Consider the following 22,906-nt stretch of genomic DNA (forward strand, 5'->3'; position numbering starts at 1 on the left):
GAGGACGATGTGGGCGATGTAGGCGATATGGGGATGGCAGCGGCTGTAGCTCCGCCAGGGAACGCCCCCTCGGACCACCCCCCCAGCACACTCGTTTACTCCCATCCCTGCTCGAGGCAACAGTGGCTCGCCTTACAGCCAGCCTGCCTAACCTCTAGAGCTCGAGGTGGATGAGCTCGTCGCTGCATCGTAGAGCACAGCATCTGTTACGGATGACTCCCCCGGGCTGCCGCCTTCGGGCCAGCACACCCATGAATGAGGCTGATGCTCAGATGACCGACATGCTTTCCCGGGCCGCCGCCAGCATGGGGTTGGACTGGAACCCTCCATCCTCCCCACAGCCATCGGGGTTGGATGACTGGTTCCTGGGGTCTGGACGCCGCTCACAGCCTCACCCCACACCCCCCCCAGTCCTGTTTTTCACGGAAGTGCGTGATGAGCTGACATTTTCATGGAGAGTGCCAAACCTCTCCACTCGCCACAAACTCACTCGCTCATCCGCTTTTGCTACCCTCGACGGCGGAGCGGCCCACGGGTACACGCCTATTCCCCAGGTGGACAGGGCTTTTGCGCTCCACCTGTGCCCCAGAAACCCAAACACCAGGCAGGGTCACCCTGTGCTCCCCTCAAAGGCCTTTAAGACAACGTCTTCATTGACCTCCAAAGACTACAGCGCTGCCGGACATGCTGCTTCCGCCCTGCACGCCATGGCCCTTGTGCAAGTCCACCAGGCCAAGGCACTTAAAGATCTGCACGGGGGTAGCCCTGATCATGATGTGTTGCAGGAACTGCGCTCAGCAACCGACCTCACCCTCAGAGCCACGAAGATCACAGCATAGGCACTTGGGCAGGAGATGGCCACGCTCGTGGTCCAGGAATGTCATCTGTGGCTGAACTTTGTCGAGATGCGTGAGACCGACAAAGCTTGCTTTCTCAATGCCCATCTCCCAGTTTGGCCTCTTCGGCGACACCATCGAGGACTTCGCCCAGCTGTTCTCCGCGATGAAGAAACAGACAGAGACCATCTCTCACATCCTGCCCTGCCGCAAGCCTGCTGCCATGGGCCATGCCCCGCTTGCTTGCCGAGGGTGTCCTCCTGTGGCTAAGAAAAACCCAGGCCCAGCTCTCATTCCCCGCGTCGAGCACCCCACAGGAAGCAGATGCCCACCCGTCTCACGGACCCCCTCGAGGACCTGGAAGGCCCCAGGCGACCACTCCGTCCCCCGGAGGAGGGCCGGGAGAAGAATCTTTTGTTGAAGTTATTTCATTTACCGCCCCCTAGACAGGGCTGTGGTACCCACGTTCCCACGGCACTCAGATCTCAACAGTCCCGGCATGCTAGACGTGGACCCCCCGCCTTCAGCACCTCGACTGTTCCCCAGCCGGCTGGTTCTGACAAGTCTAGAGGACACCTACACCGGACCTCCTCCTCAGTCACTAACCTGCCCCCTACCAGGTCTGAGGAGCAAGGTAAGTGCTTCGAGTATTTTCTCAGCACTAGAGCCTTGTGACGCACCCTCGCCTCCTGACGCCGTACTACCTTCTCCGCACCGCTGCCCCACCGGGTACGTCAAAAATACTTGTCCCTTTGGTGCCCCTAGCACGGAGCTTGGATGCGTGGCTTTCACTTCCCAACCAGTCATGCTGGCTGGCCCGAACCATCCAACTCAGTTATGCAATTCAGTTTGCCAGGCCCCACTCCCCCTCGCAGGCCTCCGCTTTACTGCAGTACACGGCGAACATGCCAAATCTCTGCGTGTGGAAATCGCTACTCTTTTACTCAAAGACGCAATGGAGCCTGTCCCTCCAACCGAAATGAAGAAGGGTTTCTACAGCCCTTACATCATTGTACCCAAGAAAGGCGGCGGCTTATGACCGATCTTGGACTTGCGAGTTTTCAACCGAGCTCTGCTCAAACTCCCATTCAAAATGCTCACGCAAAAACACATCTTAACTTGCGTCTGGCATCTAGATTGGTTCACAGCGGTAGACCTGAAGGACGTGTACTTGTACATCTCAATTCTGCCTTGATACCCACCCTTTCTACAGTTTGCATTCGACGGCCAGGCGTATCAGTACAAAGTACTCCCCTTCGGCATGTCTCTGTCCCCTCGCGTCTTCACGAAAGTCGCAGAGGCAGCCCTTGCCCCGCTCCGAGAAGCCGGCATCCTCATACTCAATTACCTCGACAACTGGCTCATTCTGGCCCACTCCCGAGAGTTACTATGCACTCAAAGAGAACAGGTGCTCAGGCACCTCAGCCGTCTGGGGCTTCAGGTCAACTGGGAAAAGAGCAAGCTCGCCAGGGTTCAGAGCATCTCTTTTCTCGTCATGGAGTTAGACTCAGTCTCAATGTCAGCACGTCTCACCAACGATCGTGCGCAGTCGGTGCTGAGATGCCTCACCACTTTCAGGCAAAAAACGTTTCCAGAGGCTCCTGGGGCATATGGCATTCTCCGTGGCGGTCACGCTGCTGGGGTTGATGCATATGAGACCGCTTCAGCGCTGGCTTCAGACTCTAGTTCCGAGACGAGCATGGCGCAGCGGCACGCACAGTGTAATGATCACCCCCGCCTGCCGCCAAACAGGTGTTCTTCCCGTGCTGAAGTGCGCAGTTAGGTCAGTGCTCTTATTTCTGCAGGAGAGGCTGAAGGGGAGGCTGTCCCTTTCCACCCTAAAAGTGTATGTTACTGCTATCGTGGCCCACCATGACACAGTAGATGGCAAGTCTTTGGGTAAGCACGACTTAATCATCAGGTTCCTAAGAGGTGCCATTTCATTGGCCTATCACACCCAGGCCGTGCCCTCCCCCTTGTGGGTCCGAGCACACTCAACAAGGAGTGTTGTGTCCTCATGGGCACTGGCCAGAGACACCTCCCTGGCAGACACATGTAGGGCAGCGGGTTGGGCAACAACTAATACCTTTGCAAGCTTCTACAATCTCCGGGTTGAGTCAGTACTGTCCTGTGTTTTCTCAGGTCTAAGCTGGTAGAACTCAGTAACGCGCTGACGGACTGAACGGGTGGATCGCTTGCACCTGGCGCCCTTTCCCTCGGCCGAGGTAAAATTGTGCGCTTTCTCTCCCCGGAGATCCTACTCATTAAGATCCCTGGATGACTCCTCCCTAGCCCTTTGGGTCTGCAGTTCAGTGGAGGAACTCGTCGACCAAATCCACTGTGGGTACTTAATCTACTCTGCACTGGAATAGGTGCTCCACAGGCCAAGACTTCTGCGAAGACTCCCCCTGTGTGTATTTTCCGTGGTACGGTCCACTTACAAGTGGATCCGCGTCTCCCTTAGGCAGTCCCAGCAGCCCTCCGGTCACCGTAATGTAGCACCTCCCCCCTCCTTGAGGCTGGATCTACCACCGCACCACTTTCCACGTTGCCTAAAAACCCATGTGATGTATTCGCCACCCTTACCTCCCCCTTTCGGGCAGGTGTGGCCTCCACAGGGTCTTTTCCTCCTGAAAGAATAGGAAACTGGGTAAGACCCCCTTCCCTCGATATGTGTAAGTGCCCCAGCCGTTCGTTACTCTATGTGGAGAAACATAGAGAGAAAAGAGGCCTGGCTAGGCTCGGCCCATTCCCGGGTTGGCAAGCGTTGGCTTGTTCCCCTGTTTAGGGTAACCAGAAGGATTCTCAAGACTTCTATGGGGCATTGGGGAAGGGTACGTGCAGTCTGACACAGCTGGTCGCCTTTGCACGTAAAATACCTGCCGGCTCCTGTGTCAGCAGAACACGTACACGGCTCAGCACATGGCGTGATTTAAATTGGACCCCTAGTGTCACTTCTTCGACACAACGTCGAAGTGAGCGACAGACAGGGAACGTCTATGTTACGTATGTAACCTCCATTCCCTGATGGAGGAAACGAGACGCTGTTCCCTCCCGGCCACGTCGCTGAGCCGAGCCACTGTTGTGGCCGGACCATTTCTGGCTCCTCAGAAAAATCCTGAATGAACTCGACGTATTTCCCTGCTTTTTTACCCGTATGTCCGGGGGCGGGGTATGCAAATACTATCTGCCAACTTCTCATTTACCTTTTTTCATAGATCAGAGGCATATTCAGCGCTCAAGAGAGACCCCTAGTGTCGCTTCTTCGACACATCAGGGAACGGAGACCTAGACGTTCGTCATACAAATGCCAACAATATCTGCTTGTTCATTGACTGCAGAGAGAGAGAGTGAGAGAGTTGGGATATACTGTAGACCTGGAGGAGTGAGTTGAAGTAAGCAGGTGCTGTTCCAATGGCAGTCCTGAATTCAAGAGTAAAAGCCTTGAATTTGATGCGGGCTGCTACAGGTAGCTAGTGAAGTTAAGCTGGTCATCCACTCCTAGGTTCTGAGCTGTCCTGGTTGGTGTTAGTATTACTGAACCAAAATGAATAGAGGGATTGTGGTCAACAGATGGATTGGCAGAGATCATCAGAAGTCCTGTCATTTGAGCTGGTTGAGCTGATGGTGGTGTTCCTTCATCCAGGCTGAGATATCTGAAAGGCAGGCTGAAATTAATAACAGGAGGGCAGTTTCAGTAGTGTGTCATTTTTTTTTAACCCAGACTGATGTCTGTTGAGTAGGTTGTTCTGTGGAAGAAAAGTAGACAAATGGTTGAACACAATCCTCTCATGAGTTTTTGCCAGAAAAGGTAGGAGAGAGACTGGTCTGTAGTTATTAACTGTGGGGTTAAGTGTTGGTTTTTTGAGCAATGTGTCAGAAAATGTTCCAGTGGTAAGAGATGTGTTGATGATGTGTGTGCATGCAGATAAGACTGATGAAGAGGCAGCTTGTAGAAAATGGGAGGGGATAGGGTCAATGGGATATGTGGTAGGACGGTTGGAAAGAAGAACTTTGGAGATCTCAGTCTCAGAAAGAGGAGAACAGTGGATGGGATGTGGGAAGAGAGCAGTTGTGGGTATGTGGTGTAGAGAACTGGCTGCTGATGGTCACCATCTTGTCAGTGAAAAAAATGTCAAAGTCATTAGCTGACAGAGAAATGGTGGGCAGGACTGGATCAAGATAAAGTTGAAAACGGTTCCTTGAATCTGCTGAATTACTGATCTTCTTCTGGTAATAGGCAACCTTGGCAGCAGGAACACTAGAAGAGAAAGAGAAAAGTGGGGGAGATTGATACTTTCTCAGGTCAGCAGGGTCTTTTGACTTGTGCCACTTCCTCTCCGCAGCCCTGAGCTCAGTGCAATGGTCACAGAGTGTCTATGACAGCTTGGGGCTAGAGGGTGTGACATGTGCTGGCCTGGAGGTCAGAGATCAGACACTATCAAGGTATAGAAAGGTGTGTTTGTAGCTTCAGTAACATCAAGTGAAGATAAGTGGTTATTGAAGGGAAGGAAGGGATTCATATTTTTAATTAAACAGATTTTATATATAGAAATGACCACATTGCAAGATCAACAATATATAATTGAGCACAGTCTGACACATCACACAAGTGTGTATTTCTTTGTATTCAGAAGTACTTTAGATTATTTTCTATTAGTTTTACATGTTATGCATTAAATGTCAGAACAAGGTTCAACTTAAACATCCCTGATTTTAGAATGAAGTTCACCAGCTGCACAAGATATCTTTACCCTTTCCCCAAAAAACAAATGTCTAGCATTTTATTTTTTATTGTATTTATAAAAATAAAAATCTGTTAACTTGCAAATTAACATAACAACTTACTCTCCTTTAAGGTCACGGTCCATTCTCTCATTTGTTTGATGGCATGTTCATCCCTCAAGCCCGTCGTGGTAAGTGCCTTTCTTACTTAACTGATGTCAGTGTTCATGGTCAGCTGGATGTACACGCAAGCAATAATTATTAGAATCAGAATAGGAATTAGATTTATTGCAATTGTGCTCTCGCACACAAGCAGGCAAGTGCACACAGAACTTCACAGTGAGACAGAATAAAAACAAGAGTATAAATAGACATACAAAAAAATTAAAAAAGGACATATAACATAGAATGGCACATGTACATGTACAAGAGGTAATATCTGTGCAAGGTAAGGGTATGTACAGTTATTGGATTTAATATGAGTGAATTTACATATGCACATGAGATATCTATTTACATTATTGCGCTATGGGAGTCCTGAATGCAGTTTAATTGTTCATGAGGAAAATGTCCTGAGGGTAAAACATTTTCTTAATCCTGGATGTCCCACACTCAAGGCTGAAGCGTAGAGGAGGGAGAGCCTTTTCGTTGTTGGTGCTATTTTATGGAATAATTTGCCAGGATCAGTATCAGATTGTCACCTTCATTATCTGTTTTTAAATCTCTTAAGACTCGTCTCTTTTCACTGGTTTTAATAGTATGTAATGTCCTGGTGTTAAATCATTGTGTGCTTTATAATCTTGTGTTTTACAGCACTTTGGTCAGCCTTGATGTTGTTTTTAAATGTGCTATATAAATAAAAGAACTTGAACTTGAATCTCTGCGGAGTCTTCTTCACAATGGAGTCTATGTGGGTGTCCCACTTCAGATCCTCAGACCTATTAGTGAAATATTTTCTTTCCCTTGGGGGAGGAAATCATTGAAATCAGTTTGTTAAATTACTATTATGCAGCTTTGGCAATATATTTCTAACAATCATTCTAAATTACTTAGAAATTGAAAAAAGTATGAGTGAGGGAGTCCTTCTGAATGATTTTGGCTTCTCTCCCAATTAATTAAAGAATCCTTGGCAAGGCCGGATTTACCACCAGGCCGATTGGGCCGGTGCCCGGGGGCCTCTGACCTGTAAGGCCTCCAAGACCCCACTAACTGTGTGGCCTCATCCTTAATTTAAAATTACATTAAAATAAAATTAATTAATGAGTGTGTGTTTGTGTGTATGTGTGTTAACAATAATTTATTTGCACACAAAAAAGTATCATGATCAGTTTTTTGGCCGTGTCGGCTGTGTCTGATGATGACAATGAGTCAGGTTACCGCGGAAACTGTTGATAGCGGCAAGACCGGCAGTAGAAGATAGTGTGAAAAAAAGATTGATGACATTGAAAAACAAACAACATTGATAAAAACAGGTGGAGCCACAAAACGGAAAGCTAAAAGGGAGAAGGATTGCAGAGAGGATTTAATTAGGAGAAATATTCCAACCATCTCCACTTTTTGGGTGCTCCAAGATTTTGTGCCCAGGGGCCTCTAAAAAAGCTTTCTAAATCTGTGCCTGATCCTTGGTTGTAGGATAATACATTCAACATGTCTTAAATAATCTCTAAAATCTGTTTTTGTCTGACAGGTTCCGAGTGGAAGGTAAGCATCATAACTCTCTAGTACAGATACATATTCTAATACACTTATATTTATTGTCAGTGTGCAACAGTGTGTAGATGAAAAGATTTTTCACAAAAGTAACTCACAATAATCAGTTCTGCATTGAATGAAACAGCATTTGAAACTAAATGAAACAAGACACACTCTTAATTCAGCTTAATTCTCACTCATTGAATAAAGAGCTTCACCTGTGCAAATTAGTTTTTTTGTCTTTTAAAAAACATGTGACAGAAACAAAACTCAAAATCACCATGTAACTAACTGAATAAACCAACCAATCCCAAAAGTTTTTGTTTCTCCCTTTTTCTTTCTGGTAAATATTAAACTGACAAGAATTATTTTGATCAACATTTTGATTTTGTCCCCCTAATTTCTGGAGCCCAAAGAATTTAACACCACCACTACATACACTGATTGATGATTGTTTTACACCTCTTTTAACATTTAGTGCAGTATTTGATCATTCCAAGGGAGTAAAAATAAATGTTTTGAGCAAAAATAGTATTTTTCAGTATTTTCCACAGCCTCCTTTCCAGAAGGTTACCGGTTCGATCAAAATAACAGAAGACACTTGTCCCCAGGCCTTTATAAATATAAGAGTAGAGAATATACAGGAAGTGAATGTACATTGTGCACAATTTAAATCCATTCAAAATAACTAGCGTCACGTACAGACATTTACCTGCTATCTACTGCCTCAACCAAATCTTTTGAATATATTTCAAAGTTTAGAGACTGATGGGATGAAATGAGATGAAATGACATGATGGGACCACCAAAGAGACAGGTGCCCCCGATTTTAGGCAGGACCAAAATCCATGTTGGCATATTTCAGATCAATAGTACAACATGCGTTCTCTTGAAATAAAATTGCAGCTTGATGACAGAAAAGACAAAGGACATATTATTTAGACAACACGTGAATGAAAATGTGTGCATGTTTTGCTAAGTTTAGTTCAATCTGCTGTTTAAAATGCAGAAAAATATTCTTGCTCTAATTTTGGCCCCTATAATAAAACCTTGACTTCAAACTATCCATGCTTTAAACACCATCTTCCAAATCACTTCCGGATCAAATTAGAATCAAAGTGAAAAATGGAACAGAAAATTAGAACTAAGCAATGTTGTAGTTTATAATTCATTTGTGGCTGTGTGTACAGTATTATTATACTGATGTTAATGTCCATCTTCTCAAGCATGAGGAGGCGTCGATTCAGATGTTTCAGCACATGGTTGATCAGAATGGACTGAGAGAAGTGATGGGAAACTATGGATTGAATCCAGAGGAGGATCTTCCCTTTATTGAGAAATTAATTCAGGGAGTCAAAACTCGAGATCAGGTAAAAACTTATTTAGTGCCTTTCAGGATGTGGTGATTAAGTTCAGCTTTCAAAAGTATGACATTTTCTTTTCTTGCAGGAGAAATCTTTCCTGTATGAGATTGTGGCAAATAAACGGAACGGCATTGATGTGGACAAATGGGACTATTTTGTGAGGTAATTAGTATTTTAAAGGATTTTTACATTATTATTATTCATGGTGCTTAATTTATTACCCTGGCAACTGCCTAGCAACCAAAATGAGCTCACCCTAGCAACAGAGTAGCAAAACATTATTTTATTTTTTTTTACTTTTGGGTTGGCTCATTGGACTCAGGTTGGCAAGCTTTCCTGAAGTATCACATTTCCAACTGCCTATCCATGCCCTAGCAACCATTTAGTGCACCCTAGCAACCATATAGCAACATGCTTCATTCATCTCTCTACCTAAGAACATACACACAAAGGGATTTGTTATTTTGACCTCGGCTGTCAAGCAGCCTTTGTATTATCACCTTGGTAACATGCTAGCAACCATATGGAACACCCTAGCAACCAGATATTAATACCCATCTCTGCACTAGATCATCATTAAGACATTTGACATGAAATAGATATCAGCCTTTTTAATTATTACCCTGGAAACTGTCTGGCAGCTACATGTAACTCCCTAGCAACCGTAGAAGTACACCCATAGTATCTCAGCACTTGAACATTTTACAGACGTGTTTGTGGGCTCGTTTCACTTGGGGAAGTGTACCTTTGCCATTGCAAGCACCACTCACATTTTCTTCTGGAAATGTACCTGTCTAGTTATTATTATTATAGTGGGATTTCCACTCTATAGCAGCCCTAGAGACGGAGGTAAAAAAAAAAAAAAATTCACATTTAAAAATGACGTTTGGCACAATTAGTGTTGCCTGAAATGTCCTTTGACTAATTTTGTAGCCTGCCTCTCAAATTTATTAGCAAAAATAACTTATTATGCTTTTTATTATTAATAATTTTTTCTACTGCTAATTAATTATTAATGTGAATTCAATACACTTAAACGTTCTGCTATGTTGGTATCTGAATCTTAGATTTGAGCAGAAATATTTTCCCCAGCATGAGAACAGGCTAAGATTGAATAGTTGAAGATAATGAAATTGTTGTTACTCTGTAAATGTGGCACAACTTTTGATTTATTGCTCTACGTTGTTTTATTATTTTACAGAGACTGTCACTACCTCGGCATTCCAAACAATTTTGATCTTCAGCGTCTGCTGAAATCTGCACGAGTGTGTGAGGTGGAAATAAGAGAGAAGAAAGAACAGTCGATCTGCTTCAGGGACAAGGTACATGATAAACCACATTTTCATTTTTACTTATATAAAAATCAGGAGCGCTTCAGCTTGTCTGGGTTGTCCTGCAGTGGCCACAAAGCTTTGTATTTTGGTCACGGGGATATGCAACACAAAATTACATTATTTAGTTGCCATATTCCGCATGCGAAAACATTTCATTTTGAATTGATATCATGGATAAAAAAACATGTCTCTTTTATATAAACTTACTATCTTGAATAAAGTGTTTTTGTTGTTATTTTTATTGACACTTTTAAATGTACATTCTGTAATTAATATATTACATGCCTTTGTGTCTCGGTCTGTGCTCATTGTTTGTTTCTCTCACAGGTGGCAGATACTATTTACGACATGTTTTACACCCGATACACTCTGCACCGCCGGGCCCTCCAGCACAAGACCGGCTACATCATTGATGTCATGTGGGTTTTGTGTCCGAAAGAGCAGATCTATTGACCTGTATCATGTGACGTCACTATATGATCGCGGATGAAAATTGTATTTTTCTTTCAATTAATTTTTATCTTTCAAGTGAAACATTTCGCTAAATTGAAGCAGCGATGAAGGGAACAGGGATAAAACACGCTCAAATCAATATCAATTTATGTCACACTACTATACAGTGCATCAGTGTGTGTAGTGGCTATTTGACCATAAACTTAAACAAAAACAAATAATAACAAACTTCTCAAATGGCCACTTGAGGCTACGTCATGGTTAGGCTTTACGCAGGTTCAGAGGTACCAAAGCAAAGTGATGTCCATAACAAGATTGAGTTTGAGGAGGTTTATTCACACACATAAGCAAGCTCACAGACATTTCTGCTGCCTCTCTCATGCTGGTTAAAAACCATATGCCCTCGAGCCTGAAGTACCTCCCACCTTGACCTACTTATGCAAATGAACATAACACCATGTGACCAATAAACGACAATACAAGTAAAGCATAAATACAAAATAAACCAAATTAACTTTAACAAGAAAAGAAATAAATTAGGCTATAAATTAACTTAAGCCCAAAATAAACAAAAATAAAAATATAGCTCCAACAGTGTGTGTTAGTCTTGTGTGCATGACAGTGACGAGACATATACCAATTACAATAAACAACATATTTACACAACACAATTTACATATCAAATGTACACATACTTACACAACACAATAATAATTGCTAATATATTCAGACATGTCAGTTATCTGTACACGTGTCAATTATACGTATGAAAAGCATCATCGAGTCTGACACAGTTAAACTGGAAATGCACAAAGGACATAAAATTAATAACACCCAGACTCTATAAATGAATGTCAGAATTGTTACAAATTGTAATAATTAAAAAGCACTATAATGTATGTTTAATGTGCATGTACTAATGTCAATAAAAAGCACATTGTAAGATTATGAAGGACAGACTTTATTCACACCACAAGACTAGAATGTAATCATATTATTCATGGACACTGACGTGCCTCAGATGCTTTCTGTGTATTCTTCATTAGTTAAAAGCAGCAATTTCATACAGACACTTTGTAATATTTTGCCCAAATCAGATCAGAAACATTTGTAACTTCTTTCTGAAAGATGTTTATGGTTACGCCGGTCACTCGTCATACTTGGCGGCGTACGGAGATATATCGTGGATTAAATTGATTTTAATGCCGTGAAAGTCAAATGTGGTTCTGACTTAAGATCAGTATACACCTTTCCTAGAATTTGGCATGGATCAAAAGCCATTTTTCTTAATATCATTTCTCAGGTGTTTTTCCATTCACTGCCATTGTTTATTCCCGATGATGGTCACAAATATTTGGTACACCAAATTTGTGAATCCAGAGGTGATAATCAGCGTCAACACTCGCTACCCAGGCCCTTTTCAGTCTATGCATTTTAATAATATAACATTTTAATTTTAAAAACATTCATATTTAAATACTTTTAAAAAGTAATTGTCTGAATCGTGAGGGTGTTTTTATTATTGCAAAGTTAGTTAGAGATGCAACTAACTCTCCCACGAATCAAAACAACCCAATTACACGGGAGATTAAGGTTTTAATAACACTGTCACGAACCCCGCTCCCTCGCTCCGCCCCTTCGAGCTTGCACACTATCTCCCTTCTCACACACGCGCACTCCCTCGTGCTTACTCGCTCGTTCCGCTCCCTTCGAGTTCTGACGCTCGCATTGCTCGCTCGAGCCCTCACGCCCACTATGCTTCCCCTAGCTCTCTAGCTCGTAAACTATCTCCTCCCTCTGGCGCACTCGCCTCAATCAGCCTGAACATTATGACCACCTACACTCACGCGCTTCCGATCCCCACACATTAGTTTCACCTGCACTCGTCTCGTCACCTTTCATTGTTTACACCTGCACCTTCCCCTATAAATACCCAGCACTTCCGTTTCACGGGTGTTGGTTATTGTGTTTAGTTTCCCGTTCCTATGCCCCCGCTAGTCTCGTCTAGTTTTGCCCCCGCTAGTCTCATCTAGTTTTGACCTCCCTACTCGTTCCCTCTTAGCTTGCCAGCTCCTCTTGTTCCCCTGTCTTTTGCTCCCTCGAGTCCCCTCTTGCTACGTGTTTGTTTCGTTTCCCCGGCTTTGACCCTCGCTCCCCTCGACTACTCTCCCCGATTTGCCCCCTTTACTCTCCTTGACTCCCCGGCTTTCGACCCTACGCTTTCCCTGACCATTCTTCACTGGATTTGCCCTGTTTTTGTACTTTCGCCTGCACTGCTTTTACTAACAATAAAAGCAGTTCTCACCGACATTGTGACTGTCTCATCTTGTGTGTTTTTGTCCGGGTTACAAACACGCGTGCTCTCTGGCCACATGCAACTGTTATTGATCACTGCAGGGAAATAAAGGCGGCATTCACAAACATTTACATTTGTTAAATATATTCCACTATCTGTCAATCTCTCAATTTGCTGACAAATAACTCTTTTCTGTACATATACACTCACCTAAAGGATTATTAGGAACACATACTAATACTGTATTTGACCCCCTTTCACCTTCAGAACTGCCTTAATTCTACGTGGCATTGATTCAACAAGGTGCTGAAAGCATTCTTTAGAAATGTTGGCCCATATTGATAGGATAGCATCTTGCAGTTGATGGAGATTTGTGTGATGCACATCCAGGGCACGAAGCTCCCGTTCCACCACATCCCAAAGATGCTCTATTGGGTTGAGATCTGGTGACTGTGGGGGCCATTTTAGTACAGTGAACTCATTGTCATGTTCAAGAAACCAATTTGAAATGATTCGAGCTTTGTGACATGGTGCATTATCCTGCTGGAAGTAGCCATCAGAGGATGGGTACATGGTGGCCATAAAGGGATGGACATGGTCAGAAACAATGCTCAGGTAGGCCGTGGCATTTAAACGATGCCCAATTGGCACTAAGGGGCCTAAAGTGTGCCAAGAAAACATCCCCCACACCATTACACCACCACCAGCCTGCACAGTGGTAACAAGGCATGATGGATCCATGTTCTCATTCTGTTTACGCCAAATTCTGACTCTACCATCTGAATGTCTCAACAGAAATCGAGACTCATCAGACCAGGCAGCATTTTTCCAGTCTTCCACTGTCCAATTTTGGTGAGCTCTTGCAAATTGTAGCCTCTTTTTCCTATTTGTAGTGGAGATGAGTGGTACCCGGTGGGGTCTTCTGCTGTTGTAGCCCATCCGCCTCAAGGTTGTGCGTGTTGTGGCTTCACAAATGCTTTGCTGCATACCTCGGTTGTAACGAGTGGTTATTTCAGGCAAAGTTGCTCTTCTATCAGCTTGAATCAGTCGGCCCATTCTCCTCTGACCTCTAGCATCAACAAGGCATTTTCGCCCACAGGACTGCCACATACTGGATGTTTTTCCTTTTCACACCATTCTTTGTAAACCCTAGAAATGGTTGTGCGTGAAAATCCCAGTAACTGAGCAGATTGTGAAATACTCAGACCGGCCCGTCTGGCACCAACAACCATGCCACTCTCAAAATTGCTTAAATCACCTTTCTTTCCCATTCTGACATTCAGTTTGGAGTTCAGGAGATTGTCTTGACCAGGACCACACCCCTAAATGCATTGAAGCAACTGCCATGTGATTGGTTGATTAGATAATTGCATTAATGAGAAATTGAACAGGTGTTCCTAATAATCATTTAGGTGAGTGTATTACTTTGGGCAATTTAAAAGAGCGCGCTTATAAAATGTGACGTCATCTATGATCAAATCTACCTTCTCTTAAATTCTTTTAAGCAAAAACGCTTCACTAGAAACTCTTTGGAGAACTTCTAGTGGTAAGATAAAAATCTTTGTGAATATGGGTCCTGATATTTCTCTTGGTTTAACAGAGTTATTTATAGGTTCATGTTTGTTTCTCTTTGTACATTAGGATCACTGAAGCCCTCATAGAGGCTGATGGCAAGCTGAGACCCGAATGCACAATCTCAAAATCCATAGATGATATGGCAGACTACACTGAATTCACAGGTACGATGACTGGATAGAAATGACAGTTGACAGAAAAGTAGCACAGAAAGAAAAGAAGAAATAAGAGAAAGGGAAGGAAAACTTTGGAATATCAGGAGTCAGAGGATATCTACTCGTTTTATTGGCTCTACTCATGTGCTACTGTGTACTTACAGTATGACCACTTTTATAATCAAGACAACAAAGGAAGAATATTTTAGTCCAAATTATGAGTAACCTGTTCTCCACCCCAACCATCCTTACAGATGGCATCTTTGAAGAGATCCTGAACTACTCTGACCCTGTCAGACAAAAGAACATGGAACAGGCTCAACGCATCCTAAAGAAAATTGTTTGCAGAGAGCTGCCAAAGTTTGTGGGAGATGCCCGTCTGAAGCGAGAATTAACAAAGGTGTGTGTGTGTGTGTGTGTGTGTGTGTGTGTGTGTGTGTGTGTGTGTGTGTGTGTGTGTGTGTGTGTGCGTGTGTGAGAGAGTGTTTGTGCGTGTGTGCGTGTGTGCGTGTGTGTGTGTGAGAGAGGGTTTGTGTGTGTGTGTGTGTGTGTGTGTGTGTGTGTGTGAGAGAGGGTTTGTGTGTGTGTGAGAGAGGGTTTGTGTGTGTGTGAGAGAGGGTTTGTGTGTGTGTGTGTGTGTGTGTGTGTGTGTGTGTGAGAGAGGGTTTGTGTGTGTGTGTGTGTGTGAGAGAGAGTGTGTGTGTGAGAGAGGGTTTGTGTGTGTGTGTGTGAGAGAGAGAGAGAGTGTGTGTTTGTGAGTGTGTTTGTGAGTGAGCGTGTGTGTGTATGAGAGTGTGTTTGTGAGAGTGTGTGTGTGAGAGAGTGTGTGAGATAATTTTGCTCCTTTTAATTAATACATAGATATGAAGCATTGATTGTACATTAACCCGTGCATATGTCAGATTTTGGATGAACAAATGATTCTTTTTTATTTTAGCTTCAATGTATAAGTGTAAATTCATGTTTTGTATAATGAATGTGTTTATTCGTTTTAGTATTTAATTCAATTTAATATTCCCTTTGTGTCTATTTTATGACTTTTTAATTTACTGATTGAACACTTACCTCCCAAAACCCTTTAGGAAGATTTAGAGGAAAGCTGGTCAGACATGTGCGGAGGAAACGGACTGAATCCTGAGGACTTTGGCGTTTATGTATGTCTTAAAAGTATAAATAAGAAAATACACATCTTTTCCTTCATCTTCACAGTTTAACTTTATTATTTGACATATTTCCTCTCACAGGTGGTTGACATGGGATTCGCTGCAGTGGGCAAAAGCCCCATTGATCATGTGTATTTCTATAAGAAGAGTGACCTCAAAAAATCCTTCAAAATTGAGAAGGTACTCTCACTTATTTTACATGTTTATCAATCTGAATCCATTCATTCCTGTTCTGTAGAGTTCAATTGAAACTCTACAAAGAAGAAACACATTGGTGGTACTTACAACAAATGCAATTAGCTCTCAAAATATACATTTTAATGATAAAAATATAATGATACCATCATAGTATCGCTGTTAATTATTGAGTAGTTTTTGAGAATGCACATTTCACTTGAAAATACATCTTTATGTGGACGTTAAGCCATCGTAACATTGATGTATTGACCATGGCAAAGTTATCTGAGCACGAGACAGACACGAGAATTTATATTTAGTGATATTTCGGTAGTTAAAAACAATGTTTAAAGCATTACATTACAACTTGATTTGGGCATAAATGACAGAATTAGTAGTTTTTATGAGTATTAACTTAAAGGAATAGTTCACCCAAAAATGAACATTTGCTGATAATGTGCTCACGCTCAGGCCGTCCAAGATGTATCTGACTTTCTTCATCAGAACAGGATTTAAGATTTCTTGACAGTCCAAAAAGCATATTTAGAGAGCATAAAAGTAAAATGATGTCTTCTGATGTGAATCGATACGTTGAGTGAACAACACCTCTAAATTGCAGATTCATCTCGGGGAAACACACAGAAATGGTGAAGACGTGCTATTTAGTGCATCTGGAAGACAATCTTTAGAAGATTATGTTATTACATTAACTCAGACCTTTTTTTTTTTACTTGCTGTCAAGTTTGTAAGTTTTTAGATCTTTTTAGTTTTTTCAGATCTTTAGTAAATCGGGGTCATTGTTTTGGGATTGTCCTGTTTTTCTTCAGATGTCCACTCTCATACCAGAGAAGATTCATGAATGGCTTGTCAGAGTTTACTGCAGAAATACTGACCAGTTGGTCCAGCAGAAAGCAGAGAAATGTTTTCATGACTGGTGCAAAACAATTAAAGACAATGAAGACAATGAAGACTGTTCGAAAAGTGAACACTCAGGTAACACTTACTGTCCCATAAATGTGCAGATTTGTTTCTGTATTTGATCTTTGAGAAAGAATGTGCTGGAAACGGCATCTCACACAGTGCCAGCCAACACTGATATAAAACACCATATAATAAAGAGTTGCACATAATGTACCACAGATGATTTATCTAAAGAGACTTACAATGTGTCCTAACAAAGAATAGCACAATAAAGTGAGAAACCTTCAATCTGTTGTGTTAATCTGAGCCGTGACAGCTCAAGCACTGATGCTTGAGACTGTTTCAATGCAATGAGAAGTAGTTTCACGCTCTGTTTTAATGGTTGAAGAAATGCATCATCCGGGTGCTTGTAGTACACTTCTCATTGCTGTATTTTCAGTGTACACATACTACTCGCACTACTTAAACTACAAAATGGCATCGAATTGCCCTTACAAAAAATCAAAAGCATCAGCTTCAGCACTAATGAAGGGCTCAGCAACACAATAAGAATCAGTGAGAAATCTTACTGACATAAATATGGTCATTTTTTACATTATATTTTTGTGATGTCCTCTAAGCTAAACCTAAAACAAAATAAATACAAATATTTCTTTAATAATCTAAAAAGGCATGTCTTTTCCACAGACCCTGAGCCATCGGAAACTCTACAAGGAAAAATCTGCAACGACAAGGTAAACTTAAATGAAAATCAAGTTAAAAGATGATTTCTACATACTGTCAAAGATCATAGCAAGCACACAACCCATACCATGTCAATCACTTATGTTATACTACAGTATGTATTGTAGGGGTGTGTGCCCGCCCATTCCCATGATGCACTGTCAAAGTTGCAATGAAGTTGCTCTCCCTACACTCTTAAACTTCATTCAGTCACTGAGTTACTATAGTAACACAGACTACAGCGTCCCTTTCTCTCAAAACAGCCTTAATTCATTGTGGTGTGGAAACCACAAGATGTAGAAGAACCATTCCTTTGAGAATCTGGTCCATGTTGACATGATTGTATCACACAATTTTTCACATTTGTCAGCTGCACATTTCCAGTTCTACCACATCCCAAAGGTGATCTACTGGTTCCAGTGACTGGGAAGGCCACTGAGTGAACTCATTGTCACATTCATGAAATCAGTTTGAGAAACTTTAGTTTTGTGACATGGTGCATTAACGTGCTGGAAGTAGCAAAAAGAAGATGGGTAAATTGGGGCCATGAAGGGATGCACATGGTCAGCAACAATACTCAAATAGGTGGTGGCATTCAAGCGATGATGGATTGGTATTAACGGGCCAAAAGTGTGCCAAAAAAAAACATTCCCCACATCATTACATCACCGACACAAGGCAGATTCAGTCCATGAGTATTTGAACCTTCTGAAAAATAACCATGATTACTACCTACAGGCTGGAACACACGGTCATATGTTTCAGTTTTCCAAAGTTTAAATCTAGAACAATAAACTCAATTCAAATTTTCTTAACAAATGATTGTCTTTTGTGTCCTGCAGATTTTCAATGACCCCATTCATGGTCATATTAAGCTGCATCCTCTTCTGGTGAAGATCATCGATACTCCTCAGTTTCAGAGACTCCGTCATATTAAACAACTGGGAGGGAACTATTTGGTGTACCCTGGTGCCACTCACACTCGCTTTGAACACTCACTTGGGTAAGTTTGTTTTGTGATACTTAAGTAACATCTTGATGTTTTAAACAGGATATTTTTTAAGAGCTGCTTAAATCAATACAAGTGTTTCAGTGCTCAGTTCTACAAACACAAAAGGAGATGATATAGGATTGGCGAGTAAACTTGTTTATACAACACGTAATAATGCAACTGAAAAAGAAATTAAGCAAATGATCTTCACATATCTACAGTATAGTGTTCATATAGTGTATCACGTCACACAATATAGTATGCAAGAATGTACAGTTCACTTTTCATCATTTTATAAATCAGTCAACATTTTTAATTCTATCAATTTATATAATATCATGAAATTGCGTTCAATAATAATGATACAAGATATTTTAACTAAATATTCTCCAGGTTGAACTTAATAATGAAAATTGTGCTACTATATCAAAAGTATTTATGTATATATACATTTATTACACTTAATAATTTATTTAAATATTCATTTTGTCCTTTTTTATTCATGTTGAAAGTTGTACCTTACCTATAACCGTATTAGATTTATCGACCCATTCCTTCTTTAAGTAACCTGAAATCTTGTTTGTGTGTGAAAGGATGGCACACTTGGCACGCTGTCTCGTCGAGGTTCTACAAGAGAACCAAAAGGAACTCAGTACAGAACGAAAGGAACTCATTACACCTGAAGAGAGCCTGTGTGTCCAAATTGCTGCTCTGTGCTATAATTTAGGTGAGTGGAGAAAATCCATCTTCACTCGCACATTTAAACTCTTTCCTTTACTCCACAATAAAATCCTCCACAGATTTGTTTCAGTTGTTTTCTTTAAAGATTTTTAAGAAAGTAATTATTGGAAACAAATTCTTTGAAATTGAATGTAAAGGTTTTCTATATGTAAATGTCTACATTATATAACCTAAATATGTCCGTTATAATGAAGCAAAGCTACAGTTTAACACTGAACAATACTGTGATTGATTATTGCAGTTAGGGTGAGGTTTAGTGAACAAGCCTTTTCATTCATTATCTGTCCGGTATTACAGATGTTTGTAATCTGATGAATACAGTATTAAAGTAATAAATGTGATCTGACAGTGTATTTTATTATTATGTTTTTGTCTTTAAGGTCATGGTCCATTCTCTTATTTGTTTGAGAGATTCATCAGTAAAGTCAGTAAGTAGTTTCTCACGTCACTGATCAATCCAATCACTGTATTTACTGATACTTGTTACATATAAAATAATCCTTCATTCAAAGTTGGCAATAACATGAAAAGAGTTGCAATGCAAAAAGACAATGCGATACATCAGTAAACGTTTTTTTTTACATTAAAAGTTCATGTTTATGTGGTAACCCAAAATATAGAAAGATTTTAGTGTGGAAGAATATTTTATGGAAGCAAGGATTGCACAACAGACAATCAGAATCAAGAGTGTAATAAACAAAGATACTTTACTCCATTTACTTCTACATATTCTCCTACAACACTGACAGTGAATGAGCAACAAATAAAGCCTGAAAAACATCATATACATCTTGACTGTTGTTCTGTGGAATGATAATAACATTAAAATAAGTCCACTACAGGTGAACTTTAAAGTTTAAGACCATTTGTGGCACACTCAATCAAAATTTGGGTCCAGATTTATTTTTGATTAGATATTTAATCCCATGATGTTTATTTGCTGTGGGTCCAATTTAATTGACAATAATGTGTGAAAAAGACAGACCATCTTTAAGTTTATTATTCAGATATCAGTCAGTTCTTTAATAATCATTTATAAATGTGTTGCATAATCTCTCAAATATTTTCTCTTTGTTAGAAAACGATGATGAAATGTTTAAGGTAAGCATCAAAACTTTCCTGATTTAATAAACATGTTTCTAATACAAATGTATTTTAATTTCTGGGTGAGATAGTGGGTAGATGAACATACCTGGCTTCAGATACTGATTGTATGCCGTCATTTTTGACCCCAAAATGATTGTTCGATTAGATTCATTTATTGCCATGAGTGTTATTTGAGCGGTCCATAATTGAAGAAAACCTTTAAGCGGTTTACATGTCCATACCTGTACATGCTGTTTAACCATAATCAGTGTAGGATTGTGCACATAAACACATTCACTGTTTCACACGGACACTATATTTACTGACATGTGACTTGAATTGTTCTTTTCATACAACAGTACCAGTTGTAATACTGACTTTATCAATCGTGAGAATTGTAGATGTGTAAATCCCCATTAGTTGTAATGTGGAAGAAAGTGAAAGTTCTGGGTTTGAGATCTTTATATGCTTATTAATGATCTAAACATAAAGCACTTTGTCTTTAAGATGTCCCTTAAAAGAGGAAATATAAAATGTATTATAGTTTATAATTTAATAACGGCTGTTTGCATGGTGTACATTTAGCTGATTTGTTTATTTTTATGATTTATAATATGTGTAATGTGTGTTTGTTATTCTTGTAGCATGAAGAGCTCGCAGTTAAGATGCTTCAGCACATGATCGATGATGAGAGCAATAATCTTACAGCAGAGATGGAAAAATACAGATTGTATCCAGATGAACACCTTCCCATTATTAAACACTTAATTAAGGGGAATGATGCTTCAGTGGAGGAGGTAAAAATAATAAATAAATAAAAACTGCTGTAAAGTGTAAGATGTCCATCAGGTCATGCAGTGATTATGTTGAGATTATTTCAGCGTTCACAGAGACTTCAAGACAAGCCTTTCCTGTCCGAAATTGTGGTAAATAAAAAGAATGGCATTGATGTGCGCAGATGGGACTATTTTGCACGGTGAATGTATATTTCAAAAGGTTTCTAATACTGCTATTAACATGGAATATTCCAGATTCAGTACAAGTTCAGCACAATCATCAGCATGTGTTGTATTATGTTGATTATGTTTTATCATGTTAATATCATGTTTACACATATAATATTTACATTGTGCGGATATATACTTGTATTGAACCTGGAATATTCTTTTAAACATTAACTGAGGATAGGAAAATCAGTCTATCAACTATTAATTTGGTTTCATTTGTGTTATTTTACAGAGACTGTCATTACCTCGGCATTTCAAACAGCTTTGACCATCAACGTCTGCTAACGTCTGCACGACTGTGTGAGTGTGATGATGGCAAAATGCACATCTGCTTCAGGGACAAGGTACCTCATACACGAAATCACTTTATAAACCAAGAAAACACACGTGTGAATCTGACACCTGTGCAATATTTGAAATGTTTTCTAAACTAATGCTCATCCTGTAATGTTGCATTAATGTTGCAGACGAAAGGGAAAATGAAGGTTAAATATTCATCTGCCTTTACAATAAATTCTCACCCCATTTCCATGTTGAAATACATGAATAATGTGAATGAAATGTGAATTATAGAGACTGGAGCTGGTTGTTGAAAAATGTTGGAATATTTCAAACTATACATTTTGAGATTTTCTATTTTGTTTGTTGGTTTCAAAACCATTTCAAGCTGGAATACATTTTTTCATTTATAGTTTTCTAAAACTATAATTTCTGTGTCTCTTCAACATTTTGTGGTTATTATTATTTCTGAAATATGTCTTTAAATTCATAGAGATTTTACAAAGTCTTTGGTCTTCGAAAAACTTGCATCCATTTATCCAGTTATTTGTACAACTTTTTAATTCATTAATTCAAACATATGTAATCATATCTCACTCCTTTATCTCTGGGTTTCAGTAAGGCAGAACTCTTGATCTCATGACTAGCAGATAAAATAACAGATGGAAATAAAGTTAGCCATTAATTGCATTCTTCCAATGTGCTGGAAAAATCAATGATTGCTTTAAATTTTAAATACTGGCAAGTGACCACTACAATCGGGATAATTCAAGGCTAGGAGTGTGTTCAATGATTTTAAGGCATTAGACAATCACCTTCTGCTTCATGTCGGTGGTTCTTTGCCTTAAAATGATTTAACATACACCAGACTGTGGATTATGCCTTATAAATAACTTATAATATGTTTACAAATATTTACAGGAACGATAGTTTGAGAACAGAAAATCGCAAAAAGCGCTCCAATTTAAAATGGTTAGATGGACTATAATGGTTAGATGGACTATAATAGTGTGGCACATGCCCAGGTGTTGGCACAAAAGGTCCAAATGTGTTCAATAATGGTGAACATTTTCAAATGATGCAGAAATGCTCTTTCAAACAATAAATATCCCCCAATTTATGATTGAAGATCATTTCTGATCGTTAGATCTACCCATGATGAATTATGTAAATGTGAAGGGTGAAGTAAATAATGATTTCAATCCCTCTGTCAATCTCTCACAGGTGGCAGATGATATTCACAACATGTTTCTCACCCGATACACTCTGTATCGCCAGGCCTACAAACACAAGATCTGCTACATCATTGAAGAGAAGTGTGTTCAGTCTGCCTGAGAGATGATTTATACATGTGTTTCACTGTTTTATTTATTAAAATAAAATATAAA

General features: G+C 40.5%; 1 protein-coding gene across 14 annotated transcripts in view; it reads left to right on the top strand.

Annotated features, from left to right (window-relative positions):
- LOC127651721 (uncharacterized) overlaps positions 1-22,906 on the top strand; it is a 40,586-nt gene that overhangs the window by 11,217 nt on the left and 6,463 nt on the right. For all 14 annotated transcript variants that reach the window (XM_052137689.1, XM_052137692.1, XM_052137694.1 and 11 more), the window contains exons 5-24: positions 5,696-5,752; positions 7,249-7,262; positions 8,480-8,623; positions 8,703-8,779; positions 9,819-9,939; positions 10,279-10,370; positions 14,342-14,439; positions 14,685-14,830; positions 15,513-15,584; positions 15,675-15,773; positions 16,598-16,763; positions 17,379-17,425; positions 18,257-18,417; positions 18,999-19,132; positions 19,527-19,574; positions 20,225-20,247; positions 20,877-21,029; positions 21,114-21,208; positions 21,472-21,583; positions 22,743-22,834. In XM_052137689.1, coding sequence (XP_051993649.1) covers positions 5,696-5,752; positions 7,249-7,262; positions 8,480-8,623; positions 8,703-8,779; positions 9,819-9,939; positions 10,279-10,370; positions 14,342-14,439; positions 14,685-14,830; positions 15,513-15,584; positions 15,675-15,773; positions 16,598-16,763; positions 17,379-17,425; positions 18,257-18,417; positions 18,999-19,132; positions 19,527-19,574; positions 20,225-20,247; positions 20,877-21,029; positions 21,114-21,208; positions 21,472-21,583; positions 22,743-22,834 — 1,951 coding nt within the window. The remainder of the gene's footprint in view (positions 1-5,695; positions 5,753-7,248; positions 7,263-8,479; positions 8,624-8,702; positions 8,780-9,818; positions 9,940-10,278; positions 10,371-14,341; positions 14,440-14,684; positions 14,831-15,512; positions 15,585-15,674; positions 15,774-16,597; positions 16,764-17,378; positions 17,426-18,256; positions 18,418-18,998; positions 19,133-19,526; positions 19,575-20,224; positions 20,248-20,876; positions 21,030-21,113; positions 21,209-21,471; positions 21,584-22,742; positions 22,835-22,906) is intronic.

The sequence above is a fragment of the Xyrauchen texanus genome, chromosome 11, assembly GCF_025860055.1.
Source record: "Xyrauchen texanus isolate HMW12.3.18 chromosome 11, RBS_HiC_50CHRs, whole genome shotgun sequence".
NCBI classification, from domain to species: domain Eukaryota; kingdom Metazoa; phylum Chordata; class Actinopteri; order Cypriniformes; family Catostomidae; genus Xyrauchen; species Xyrauchen texanus.